Source organism: Pseudophryne corroboree, chromosome 6 (assembly GCF_028390025.1).
Source record: "Pseudophryne corroboree isolate aPseCor3 chromosome 6, aPseCor3.hap2, whole genome shotgun sequence".
NCBI classification, from domain to species: Eukaryota; Metazoa; Chordata; class Amphibia; order Anura; family Myobatrachidae; genus Pseudophryne; species Pseudophryne corroboree.
The window spans coordinates 100948979-100962658 of NC_086449.1; the positions used below are offsets into that span (position 1 = coordinate 100948979).

Below are 13680 nucleotides of genomic sequence, written 5' to 3' on the forward strand. Positions count from 1 at the left end.
TCCGTGACACGAGGGTATGCATGTTTAAGGAAAAGAAACCTGAGGTAACCTTTCCCCCGTCTCATGAGCTGAACGCTTTATTTGAAAAGGCTTGGGAAACTCCAGACAAGAAACTGCAGATTCCCAAGAGAATTCTTACGGCGTACCATTTCCCCGCGCAGGACAGGTTACGGTGGGAATCCTCGCCCAGGGTGGACAAGGCTTTAACGCGCTTGTCCAAAAAGGTGGCGCTACCATCTCCGGACACGGCAGCCCTCAAGGATCCTGCTGATCGCAGACAGGAAACTACCTTAGAATCAATTTATACACATACGGGTGCCTTGCTCAGACCGGCAGTAGCGTCTGCATGGGTATGTAGCGCGGTAGCAGCATGGGCAGATAACTTGTCATCTGACATTGACACCCTAGATAGGGAAAGCATTTTATTGACCTTGGGTCACATTAAAGACGCAGCCTTATATATGAGAGACGCTGCGAGAGACGTTGGGCTGTTGGGTTCAAGAGCCAACGGCATGGTTATTTCTGCTAGGTGAGCCCTGTGGACCCGCGAATGGACGGGTGATGCCGACTCAAAGAGACATATGGAAGTTTTACCTTACAAGGGTGAGGTTTTATTCGGGGAGGGTCTCGCGGACCTGGTTTCCACGGCTACCGCGGGTAAATCTTCTTTTTTGCCTTATGTTCAAAAGAAAACACCACAATATCAGATGCAGTCCTTTCGGTCGCATAAGTCCAGAAGAGGTCGGGGCTCTTCCTTCCTCGCCAGAGGTAAGGATAGAGGAAAAAGAAGGCCTGCTACGGCTAGTTCCCAGGAGCAGAAGTCCTCCCCGGCTTCTACTAAATCCACTGCATGATGCTGGGGCTCCACTGAGGGAGTCCGCGCCGGTGGGGGCACGTCTTCGACTCTTCAGCCAGGTCTGGGTTCTGTCAGACGTCGATCCTTGGGCGATGGAAATTATATCCCAAGGCTACAAACTGGAATTCGAAGAGGTGCCTCCTCGCCGATTTTTCAAGTCGGCTTTGCCAGCTTCTCCCCCAGAGAGGGAAATAGTTTTAGCTGCAATTCAAAAGCTGTATCAACAGCAAGTGATTATCAAGGTTCCCCTAGTCCAACAGGGGAAAGGGTACTATTCAACCCTGTTTGTGGTCCCGAAACCGGATGGCTCGGTCAGACCCATTCTGAATCTAAAATCCCTAAACCTGTACTTGAAAAAGTTCAAATTCAAGATGGAATCGCTCCGGGCAGTTATCTCCAGCCTGGAAGGGGGGGATTTTATGGTGTCACTAGACATAAAGGATGCATACCTTCATGTCCCCATATATCCTCCTCATCAGGCGTACCTGAGATTCGCTGTACAGGACTGTCATTACCAGTTTCAGACGTTGCCGTTTGGGCTTTCCGCGGTCCCGAGGATTTTCACCAAGGTAATGGCGGAAATGATGGTGCTCCTGCGCAGGCAGGGAGTCACAATTATCCCGTACTTGGACGATCTCCTGATAAAAGTGAGATCGAGGGATCAATTGCTGAAAAGCGTGTCGCTCTCCTCGAGAGTGCTGCAGCAGCACGGCTGGATTCTAAATCTACCAAAGTCACAGTTGATTCCAACGACTCGGCTATCTTTCTTAGGCATGATTCTGGACACAGAACAGAAGAGGGTTTTTCTCCCAATGGAAAAAGCCCAGGAACTCCAGAACATGGTCAGAGACCTGCTAAAACCAAAAAGAGTGTCAGTCCATCAATGCACTCAAGTACTGGTAAAAATGGTGGCGGCTTACAAGGCCATCCCCTTCGGCAGGTACCATGCGAGGACATTTCAGTGGGACCTTCTGGACAAGTGGTCGGGGTCCCATCTACAAATACATCAGAAAATAAGCCTGTCCCCCATGGCCAGGGTGTCTCTCCTGTGGTGGCTGCAGAGTGCTCACCTTCTCGAGGGTCGCAGGTTCGGTATTCAAGACTGGGTTCTGGTGACCACGGACGCGAGCCTCCGAGGATGGGGAGCAGTCACACAAGGAAGAAATTTTCAGGGACTATGGTCAAGCCAGGAGGCTTGTCTACACATCAACGTACTGGAATTGAGGGCCATATACAACGGCCTAAGACAAGCAGAGAATCTTCTTCGCGACCTACCGGTTCTGATTCAATCAGACAACGTCACAGCCGTGGCTCATGTAAACCGCCAAGGCGGGACAAGGAGCAGAGTGGCTATGGCGGAAGCCACCATGATTCTTCGCTGGGCAGAAAATCACATAAGCGCTCTGTCAGCAGTCTTCATTCCGGGAGTGGACAACTGGGAAGCAGACTTCCTCAGCAGACACGATCTCCATCCAGGAGAGTGGGTACTTCATCAAGAAGTTTTTGCAGAGATAACAAGTCATTGTGGACTTCCTCAAATAGACATGATGGAGTCACGTCTCAACAAGAAGCTTCGGAGGTATTGTGCCAGGTCAAGGGACCCTCAGGCAGTAGCGGTGGACGCCCTGGTGACACCATGGGTGTTTCAGTCGGTCTATGTGTTCCCTCCTCTTCCGCTCATCTCAAAAATATTGAGAATCATAAAACGAAAAAGAGTGCAGACAATACTCATTGTTCCAGATTGGCCTCGAAGGGCCTGGTATTCAAATCTTCAGGAAATGCTCACAGAAGATCCGTGGCCTCTTCCTCTCAGGGAGGACCTGTTGCAGCAGGGGCCCTGCGTGTTCCAAGACTTACCGCGGTTACGTTTGACGGCATGGCGGTTGAACACCAAATCCTAGCTGGGAAAGGTATTCCGGAGGAAGTCATCCCTACTCTGATAAAGGCTAGGAAGGAGGTGACGGCGAAACATTATCACTGTATCTGGAGGAAGTATGTATCTTGGTGTGAAGCCAAGAATGCTCCTACGGAAGATTTCCATCTGGGCCGTTTTCTTCACTTTCTGCAGACAGGAGTGGATATGGGCCTAAAGTTAGGCTCCATTAAGGTACAGATTTCGGCCCTATCAATTTTCTTTCAGAAGGAATTGGCTTCTCTCCCAGAAGTCCAGACTTTTGTAAAGGGAGTGCTGCACATCCAGCCTCCTTTTGTGCCCCCAGTGGCACCATGGGACCTTAACGTGGTGTTACAGTTCCTAAAATCTCATGGTTTGAACCTCTTCAAACGGTTGAATTAAAATTTCTCACTTGGAAGGTGGTCATGTTGTTGGCCTTGGCATCTGCAAGGCGGGTGTCCGAATTGGCGGCTTTATCTCAAAAAAGCCCCTATCTGATTTTCCATGTGGATAGAGCAGAGTTGAGGACTCGTCCTCAATTTTTGCCTAAGGTGGTTTCATCGTTTCATATTGTGGTACCTGTGGCTACGGGTGACTTGGAGGATTCCAAGTCCCTTGATGTAGTCGGGGCCTTAAAAATTTATGTAGCCAGGACGGCTCAGGTTAGGAAAACAGAGGCACTGTTTGTCCTGTATGCGGCCAACAAGGTTGGCGCTCCTGCTTCTAAGCAGACTATTGGTTGCTGGATCTGTAACACGATTCAGCAGGCTCATTCTACGGCTGGATTGCCGTTACCAAATTCGGTAAAGGCCCATTCCACTAGGAAGGTGGGCTCTTCTTGGGCGGCTGCCCGAGGCGTCTCGGCATTACAGTTTTGCCGAGCGGCGACTTGGTCGGGTTCAAACACTTTTGCAAAATTCTACATGTTTGATACCCTGGCTGATGAGGACCTAATGTTTGCTCAATCGGTGCTGCAGAGTCATCCGCACTCTCCCGCCCGGTCTGGAGCTTTGGTATAATCCCCATGGTCCTTACGGAGTCCCCAGCATCCTCTAGGACGTAAGAGAAAATAAGATTTTAAACCTACTGGTAAATCTTTTTCTCCTAGTCCGTAGAGGATGCTGGGCGCCCGTCCCAGTGCGGACATATTTCTGCAAGGCTTGTATATAGTTATTGCTTACATAAGGGTTATGTTACAGTTAAGATCAGTCTTTGGCTGATGCTGTTTTGTTCATACTGTTAACTGGTTGCGTATATTCCATATTGTACGGTGTGGATGGTGTGGGCTGGTATGAATCTTGCCCTTAGATTAACAAAAATCCTTTCCTCATACTGTCCGTCTACTCTGGGCACAGTTCTTTAACTGAGGTCTGGAGGAGGGGCATAGAGGGAGAAGCCAGTACTCACCCATCTAAAGTCTTTAGAGTGCCCATGTCTCCTGTGGAGCCCATCTATACCCCATGGTCCTTACAGAGTCCCAGCATCCTCTACGGACTAGGAGAAAAAGATTTACTGGTAGGTTTAAAATCTTATTTTCGCTTTGCAGGAGTGCGAACGCCTGTGCAGCAGAGCGCCTGCAAACACATTTTGTGCAAAACAAGACCAACCCTGTAGTTACTTATCCTGTGCGATGATTGCTGCGACGAGTGACACGGTAATGACGTCCGATACCCGCTCACCAAACGCCCAGCCACGCCTGCATTTTTCCAAACCCTCCCAGAAACGGTCAGTTGACACCCATATACGCCCTCTTTTTGCCAATCACCTTGCGTTCGGCTGTGCGATTGGAATTGTCGCTAGAACCAGTGCAAAACCACAATGTACTTCATACCCGTACGACGCGCATGCCCATTGCGGTACGTGCGCAGATTAGCCGTTTTTTTCACTGATCGCTACGCAGCGAACAACGGCAGCTAGCGATCAACTCTGAATGACCCCCATAGTTCACAGCCTTAGTGATATAGTGTTCATCGGCTGTATGAGCAATGTATTACATACTGTATATCCAGCCTTATTGTGGCTACGATGACTGATCCAGATTGTTTGATGTAAGTATTGGGTATGTTTGTGTGTTTGGAAGATAACCACAAGTCACTGCTCTAGGGGGGTAATTCAGACCTGATCGCTGCTGTGCGTTTTCGCACAGCGGGTGATCAGGAACAAACTGCACATGTGTACGCACTGAGTACAAAGCAGATCGCCGCTCAGCAATGGGTTTGTGCGACGGATCCGTTTGCACGGGCGATCGCAGGGAGAGTGACGGGAAGAAAGCGTTTGTGGGTGTCGACTAACTGTTTTCAGGGAGTGTCTGGAGAAACACAGGCGTGTCCATGAGTTAGCAGGGAGGGTTCCTGACGTCAATTCCGGTCCCGGATAAGCTGAAGTGATCGCAGCAGCTGAGTAAGTCCTGGGCTGCGCAGAGACTGCACAAAATCTTTTATTACAGCTCTGCTACACATGCGTTCGACACTTGCACAGCTAAAATACACTCCCCGTGTGGGCAGCGACTATTTGATTACAGCAGCGCAAAAATTGTTTGCTAGCGATCAGGTCTGAAACGTGCTCTTGTAATGCATAGGGGCTGAATGGCTGAATCTCTTCAAAATTGGTCACTTACAGTATGTGCTAGGTTCATTTGCACAACTTCCATTTGTAGGATGGACCCTTGTATGGACAGCTTTACATCGTCCTCTATGGTGACTGCCATTAATTTTCAGACATATTGTCAAGTAAAATAAAAATTAGGTAACATCTGATTGAATCTTACTAATACGCTGTTTAATGATTTCATAAAATCTCATTAAATAAAATGCATTAAATTACTACAGATACTTTCCAGCTAAAGTCTATAACGAGACCCGGAATTGATGTACTTGATTCCTCATATGGAAAGTGGCATTTGTAATCTGATAGTGTAATCACACAGAGTGGAGCCAGCAGATGAACTGTACTTGTTGGTGTAGCTATTAGCCAGATAGTTACAGGAACAGCATGTAAAGAATATGTTGCTCTAGTGCTGAAAATATCTCTTTAAAAAATTCTACAGTCAGGGCGAATAGTCAATTCAGAAGCTTTCCCTGACCACAATCACCAGTAATTAAGCAGCACTTCAGGAATAGAATAATTTGAATATTGACCATGAGCTGCAATTGTATATGATTTTTTTTTATTTTTTTTAACCTTGGCAGAGTGTCTCCTTTTATGTGGCAGTTACGAATGCAATTATACGCAGCCTCTGCAGCCATATATACTGCCTAGCAAATGCGAGGTTACACAGAATCCAAGGTTTATTCAACAACGCTTGTTTCAAATAACATATGAAGCTGTCCTACAGCTTCAGCAATATTCTGAATATTAGAGCCCTCAGGGACCATAAAAGAACATGCCTTTCCTGATATGTTTCTCCGGTACTGCTCTACTGTGTGGTTTTATCAGAATACATATAATTAAAATGATTAAACCGCATGCTAGATATAGCAGAAAAATCGTCTCTGGAGACATTCTTTTATGCTCCTATTCAGTACAGATGATTAATACACGTATAATTAATAGATTTGGGGGAATGGAGGTTAGTGCACATAAAGTAAGTGTGTATTAGGACATACACTGATTGGATGATAATAGAGCATACAGTGAATATGTAATAAAAGGTAGTACAGCACACATTAAGTTGGTAAGTGGAGCTTGTAAAACACTCCGTAAGTGGGTAAAAAGAGGTAGTAGAGCATACGGTAAGTACAGTAAGTAGGTAAAAAGAGGTAGGACTTACAGTAAGTGTGTAATAAGCAGTAGGCCATACAGTACATTTGTAATAAGAGGTTGTAGGGCATATAGTAAGTGGGTAATAAAAGGTAGAACATACTGTTTGTCCTGCCTCTTCTTACCCACTTTCTGTATGCCTTACCTCTTATTACCCACTTTCTGTATGCCTTACCTCTTATTACTAAATTACTGTAAGTGGGTAATAAGAGGTAAGGCATACAGTAAGTGAGTAATAAGCGGTATGCCATACTGTAAATGGGTAATTAAAGGTTGTAAGGCATACAGTAATTGGGTAATAAGAGGTAAGGCATACAGTAAGTGAGTAATAAGAGGTAAGGCATACCGTAAGTGGGTAATAAGAGGTAGGCATATAGTAAGTGGGTAACAAGGGGTAGGGTATACAGTAAGATTCCATGCGATGTCTGGATTCCGGCGTTGGTAACGTGCCCGCCTGCATACAGACCATCTGCATGCTGTCCGCATCCCGTTTATGTATGTGTCTGAGTCGCACCCCTGATTAAATTCATTAGAAGATAGATATCCTATTTGTAATCCTAAAATAGGAAATCTTGCTGGTAAACTATCTTGGTGCAATAATATTCTTCTTTCTGGACTACTGTACTCAAACAATAAAATAGAATATTTTGCTGTGCATGAAGGGAACTATCGGACACCAGCTGACTAAACTGGCATGTGTTCCCAAACTTGGGTTGGTGGTGCAGGACCAAATCAATGATTTATGGTGAACGTGGTAGGCAAAGCCAGTGCTGGTGACAAATGGGTGCTCATCCCTGTCCACCACCCTATAACTGAACCTAAGGATTTTTTTTCTGAATTTCTCCAATAAGAAAGTTTTGATTTAGGGGTGCTGTGAAAAAATGCTGTTCCTGTAGGTTGCTGTGTTCTTAGAAACTACTGGCTTAGACAAATTTGCTTACAAGCTCCACTGGGGCAATTATAATGCATCTCAATAACGTTCTCTTATTGTATAGTGCTGTATAATTGTGCAATACTGTAATAGCAATACTGACTCTAGATTGCACATTGCATTCTGGATATTGTATTGTACTGCCAACCCCGTTTCTCTGCAGTAGTCTGTTTGACGATGCTTTATACTCTGTTTGTGTAGAGAAAATAGCTTTTATCAGGAGAAAATATATCCTTCAACTAGACCTAATTTAAGGAGCTAATGGCATTTTCACTATACCAAATGCTACATTTATTTTCTAGATATTTTTTAATATTATATTTTCCAGGTACCAAAGCCAAGTTCCTCTCCAGCGTCGCTCACAGACTCTAAAGAGACGCTAACGGACTCTGCCCCAGTCTTACAAGGTGTACAGGTAATCATCTGCCTTTAAATCTGTAATTGGCACACATGGTGTCGCATCAAAATTATCTCGGAGTATAAAAGGATACTGTATTTTCCAGCCAGGGCAACTGATTTATTTTGGGACTGATTCCTTACCGTGACCCCATTCCAAGTCTTCACATGCTTGACATACGTTGGTGTATCCAGGGGCCACATGGTGTTTGGTTCCTGCCAGGGTCATCTTAACAGCATAGTTGGCCCTGAGCAAAGCAATGCACTGGGGCCCCTGTTCACCCGTTCACGGGAAACGGAGTATTTATTACAGTTTGTGCAAAGATTGTAAACTTGAAGAAGGTCTGTTAACTATGTATATCTGGAGATTGAAACGAAAATTTAGCCCTAAACATTGATAGGTATCGGATATGTATCGGTACAGAGAAGAGGATTTATGTCTTACCTTAGTAAATCCTTTTCTTTAAGTCCATAGGGGGCACAGGTATAGGTTCGGCTTGGAAGCAGGCCGGCACCGAAAGGGTTACTTAAAAGTACCCAGCAGGCCTTGCCTCCCCTGTCCTCTATACCCCGCCCCCATCAGTTTTAGTAGCAAGCACAAGGTAGGAGAGGAAGAAAGAACACCACACACAGAGAGACATTACGAAGATGGATGGCCACACCCGCTCACACAGGAACTCGGGTCCTCAGGACAGGTGTGTCAGGGAGGGCGTTCTGTACCCCCTATGGACTCAAAGAAAAGGGATTTGCCAAGGTAAGACAAAAATCCTCTTTTCTTTTTCGTCCACTAGGGGGCACAGGAGAATCTCAATGCTGGGACGTCCCAAAGCTGTCCCCCAAAGGGTGGGGATGCTCCTGGACTGCGAACAGGACCCTATGCCCGAAGGCAGCATCGCGTGACGCAAAGGTGTCGAACGCGTAGAATTTAATGAACGTCTGGGCAGAGGACCACGTAGCAGCTTTACGAAGCTGCTCGGCCGACGCCCCACGAGAGGCCGCCCAGGAAGCACCCACAGCACGTGTGGAATGCACTTTGACCCCCAGAGGTGGGGGAAGGTTCGCCGCCGTATAGGCGTGTTGAATGGTTAACCGAAGCCTTCTGGCCAAGGTCTGTTTGGACGCCGGCCACGCCCGTTTGTGGGAATCCAGTAACAGAAACGGGGAGTCTGAGCGTCGTATAACCTTGGTTTTGTCCACATAAATGCAAAGAGCGTGGACTACATCTAATAGGCCCTACACACTGGCCGATTTGTTAAAAAGATATGAACGATCTCGTTCATAAATGAACGAGAACTCGTTCATATCTTTCAGTGTGGAGGCTCCAGCGATGAACGATGCGCGGCCCCGCGCTCGTTCATCGCTGGTCCCCCGTCGGCTGTACATGCAGGCCAATATGGACGATCTCGTCCATATTTGCCTGCACTTCAATGCAGCCGGGTGACGGGGGAGTGAAGAAACTTCACTCCCCCCGTCACTGCCCCCCCCCTTCCCACCGCAGGGTCGCTCGTCGGCCGTATCCGCCGTCGGGCAGCTCGGTGGCGGGTTGACCAGTGTGTAGGGCCCATAAGGAAGCCTCCTCAGGGGGAGCCGCTGTTAAGGGCGGCACCACAATTTCTTGATTCAGATGGAATCGAGACACTACTTTAGGAAGAAAACCTGGCTGAGTGCGAAGGACCGCCCTGTCTGAGTGAAACACTACGTAGGGCGAGCACCAGGATAAGGCACTTAGATCGGAAACTCTGTGCGCCGAAGAGATAGCCAAAAGGAACAAGGTATTCCACGTGATCCAACGTATGTTAGCCGAGTCCATGAGTTCAAAGGGAGCCGTACGCAACGCCCTGAGGACCAGGGAAAGGTCCCATGGAGACACTGGAGGCACAAATGGCGGATGCACATGAAGCACCCCCTGAAGGAAAGTCTTGACGTCTGGAATGCTCGCAAGTTGTTTTTGATAGAGCGCCGAGACCTGGACATTCAAGGATGACAACCAGAGTCCCAGATCTAAACCTGACTAGAGAAAGGCCAAAAGTCGAGGCAATCTAAAAGACCGCCGGCTGAAGTGACAGGTCGTGTACCAGGAAAAGTATGCTTTCCAGATATACGGCGTCGGTGGTGATTACGGTCCAGTCTTGAATCCAAAAGGGTCGTCCCTTGTCGAGATTTGCTTGTATGAGCCACCAAGTCAATGAGAACCGAACCTCCAGGGGACGACAATGGTCTGTGAGCGAATGTGGAGAGGAGAACCGTCCCATTTGCAAAGGACTTCCAATTGCAGAGGGCAAGAGTGGAACTGGGCGTACTCCATTATGTCGAACGCCGCCACCATTGAACCCAGGACTCCTCATACATGCAGTGTTCGCAAAAACGCGCTATAGCGCATTTTTTTTTACCTGGTATTGATATTCAGGGACTCACTTTTCCAACATGCGTGAGTCCTCTGGGACGCGCTCCGCTGCAGCCAATCCCTAGCCTGGCAGATTGATTGGCGTGGCGGCCCGGCGGCAGGCTTTAATAACAGGAGGTGGCGCCCTGCCAATCAGGACATGACAGGGCAGCTCCGTGGCAGCGATCCTCTGTGACAGTGGGTAACCCGCGGCTGGGGAGGGGGTTTGGCTTCTGAGTGCTGCCAGTGCTCCGTGGCCGGGGAGAGGGGGGTCGGGTGCTCCGTGATCTCACGGTAGAGATTTGCTTTAAGCGGTTACAAGTGGCGTGGGGCGAAGGGGGCTGTCTGTTCCCGCGGTGGGGGCTGGTTCAGGGACGGCCTAACAATGAGTCTCATTGACTCATTAAATGCCGCGACCAGCGCTGCGCCTGTTCGCCCGCCCACCGCCAGTGCCCCAGAGCCTGTGTAGTAAGACGGTCACTGCACAGCCAGTCACTCGGGTCCTGTCTCCCGGCCAGTAAAAGGTCCGCTCTCCTTCTCCTCCCACTCAAATGCTGCCTGTGTCTTACTGTACCTATTTTACTAATCTAAACTCCCCCTCTACTGCTGCTGACACGGACACCGGGCTGGAAGGGGAGGACTGTGGGGCCTCTCTCTCAGCCCTTGCCTACTTCTATTACACCCCTGTCCTGACCGTCCCCGGCGCCAAAAGTCCGTCTGAGGAATGTGCAGAGGCACTGGCAGCCATGTCCATGCACAGTAGCAGCCCCTGATTATATACACCACTGACTTCAAGCAATGCTACAGTAGTACAAGCCCTTCTCTCAATCACTCCCTTTCCTCTGCCTCCATCTATCCCCTCTCTCGGTCTCCCCCCTCTCTCTTTCTCCATCTCCCCCTCTCTCTTTCTCCATCTCCCCTCTTTCTCTGTCCATCTCCCACCCTTTCTCTCGCTCTGTCCGTCTCGTTCCCTCTCCCTCCCCCTCTCTCACGCTCTCTCCCTCTCGCGCGCTCTCCCTCCCTCTCTCTGCCTCATCCCCCCCCCCCTCTCTCTCTCTGCCTCGTTCCCCCTCTCTGCTTCGTTCCCCCTCTCTCTCTGCCTCGTTCCCCCTCTCTCTCTACTTCGTTCCCCCTCTCTCTACTTCGTTCCCCCTCTCTCTCTGCCTCGTTCCCCCCTCTCTCTCTGCCTCGTTCCCCCTCTCTCTGTCTCTGCCTCGTCCCCCCCCTCTCTCTCTCTGCCTTGTCCCCCCTCCCTCTCTCTGCCTTGTCCCCCCTCCCTCGTTCCCCCCCACCTCTCTCTCTCTCTCTCTCTCTCTCGTTCCCCCCTCTCTCTCTCTCGTTCCCCCTATCTCTCTCTCGTTCCCCCTATCTCTCTCTCGTTCCCCCCTCTCTCTCTCTCTCGTTCCCCCCTCTCTCTCTCTCTCGTTCCCCCCTCTCTCTCTCTCTCGTTCCCCTCTCTCTCTCTCTCGTTCCCCTCTCTCTCGTTCCCCCCCCCTCTCTCTCTCTCGTTCCCCCCCCCCTCTCTCTCTCTCTCTCTCTGCCTCGTTCCCCCCCTTTCTCTGCCTCGTTCCCCCCCCTCCCCCCCCCCCTCTCTCTCTCTCTCTCTGCCTCGTTTCCCCTCTCTCTCTGTCCGTCTCCTCATTCCCCCCTTTCTCTCTCCGTCTCCTCGTTTCCCCCACTCTCTGTCCGTCTCCTCGTTCTCTCTCTCTCTCTCTCTGTCCATCTCGTTCCCTCTCTGTCTCCCCACCTCTCTCTCTGTCTGTCTGTCCCGCCTCCTCTCTGTCCGTCTCTCTATTCCTCTCTGTCACCCCGCTCTCTGTCCGTCTCCCCCCTCTGTCAGTTTCTCTCTTCTCCGTACACCCACCTCACTCTCTTCCCACTACACCCAGTGATCGCAAAATATGCGCGTTTTACACACTACAAGCAGAGAGGTCTCTAAGTGACTAGTGTGTCCCTGCTATTAATACTGCTTCAGTGCCTCTCTTGCCATCAAATCACCATCGGTAGCTTCTCCCCATTCAGTCGCGCTGCCCGCAGCTTCTCCCCGTCCAAAGTGTATAACGTGCTCTCCCTGGCTCAGTGTGTGTATAGGTGGTTCTACCAGGCGCAATGTATATAACGTGCTCTGCCTGGCGCAATGTATATAACGTGCTCTGCGTGGCGCAATGTGTGTAACGTGCTCTGCGTGGCGCAATGTGTGTAACGTGCTCTGCCTGGCGCAGTGTGTGTAACGTGCTCTGCCTGGCTCAGTGTGTATAGCTGGTTCTACCTGGCGCAAAGTGTATAATGTGCTCTGCCTGGCGCAAAGTGTATAATGTGCTCTGCCTGGCACAATGTGTATAACGTGCTCTACCTGGCACAATGTGTATCGGTGGTTCTGCTTGGTGCAATGTGTATAATGTGCTCTACCTGGCGCAATGTGTATAATGTGCTTTGCCTGGCGCAGTGTGTATAGGAGGTTCTACCTGGTGCAATGTGTATAAGCGGCACTACTGTGTGGTGTAATGTGAATTGGCACTATTATGTGGCCAAGACCCTTCCCCACAAAGCCAGACCCCTAAGTTTTCTCTGACGTCCTAGTGGATGCTGGGAACTCCGTAAGGACCATGGGGAATAGACGGGCTCCGCAGGAGACTGGGCACTCTTAAAAGAAAGATTAGGTACTATATCTGGTGTGCACTGGCTCCTCCCTCTATGCCCCTCCTCCAGACCTCCGTTAAAATCTGTGCCTGGCCAGAGCTGGATGCACCTAGTGGGCTCTCCTGAGCTCACTAGAAAAGAAAGTATTTGTTAGGTTTTTTATTTTCAGTGAGATCTGCTGGCAACAGACTCACTGCTACAAGGGACTGAGGGGAGAGAAGCAAACCTACCTGCTTGCAGCTAACTTGTGCTTCTAAGGCTACTGGACACCATTAGCTCCAGAGGGATCGAACACAGGGCCCGACCTCGATCGTCCGTTCCCGGAGCCGCGCCGCCGTCCCCCTTGCAGAGCCAGAAGACGGAAGATAAAGATGAAAAACGGCGGCTGAAGACTCCTGTCTTCATTAAGGTAGCGCACAGCACTGCAGCTGTGCGCCATTGCTCCCATAGCACACCACACACTCCGGTCACTGTTGGGGGCGGGGCTATCTTCCTCAGCACAGCCAGCGCCATTTTCTCTTCACAGCTCCGCTGGAAGGACGCTCCCCAGGCTCTCCCCTGCAGTATCCAGTACAACAAGGGTAAAAAAGAGGGGGGGCACATAAATTTAGGCGCAATTTGTGTTAATAAGCAGCTATTGGGAAAAATCACTCAGTATAGTGAAAAATCCCTGTTTTATATAGCGCTGTGGTGTGTGCTGGCATACTCTCTCTGTCTCCCCAAAGGACTTTGTGGGGTCCTGTCCTCAGTCAGAGCATTCCCTGTGTGTGTGCGGTGTGTCGGTACGGCTGTGTCGACATGTTTGATGAGGGCTTCGTGGA

At 49.5% G+C, this 13680-nt stretch overlaps 1 protein-coding gene across 4 annotated transcripts in view; it reads left to right on the top strand.

Annotated features, from left to right (window-relative positions):
• The window catches only part of LETM2 (leucine zipper and EF-hand containing transmembrane protein 2), a 276504-nt gene that overhangs the window by 246798 nt on the left and 16026 nt on the right, over positions 1-13680 (top strand). For all 4 annotated transcript variants that reach the window (XM_063931541.1, XM_063931540.1, XM_063931542.1 and 1 more), the window contains one exon: positions 7769-7855. In XM_063931541.1, the coding sequence (XP_063787611.1) occupies positions 7769-7855 (87 nt within the window). The remainder of the gene's footprint in view (positions 1-7768; positions 7856-13680) is intronic.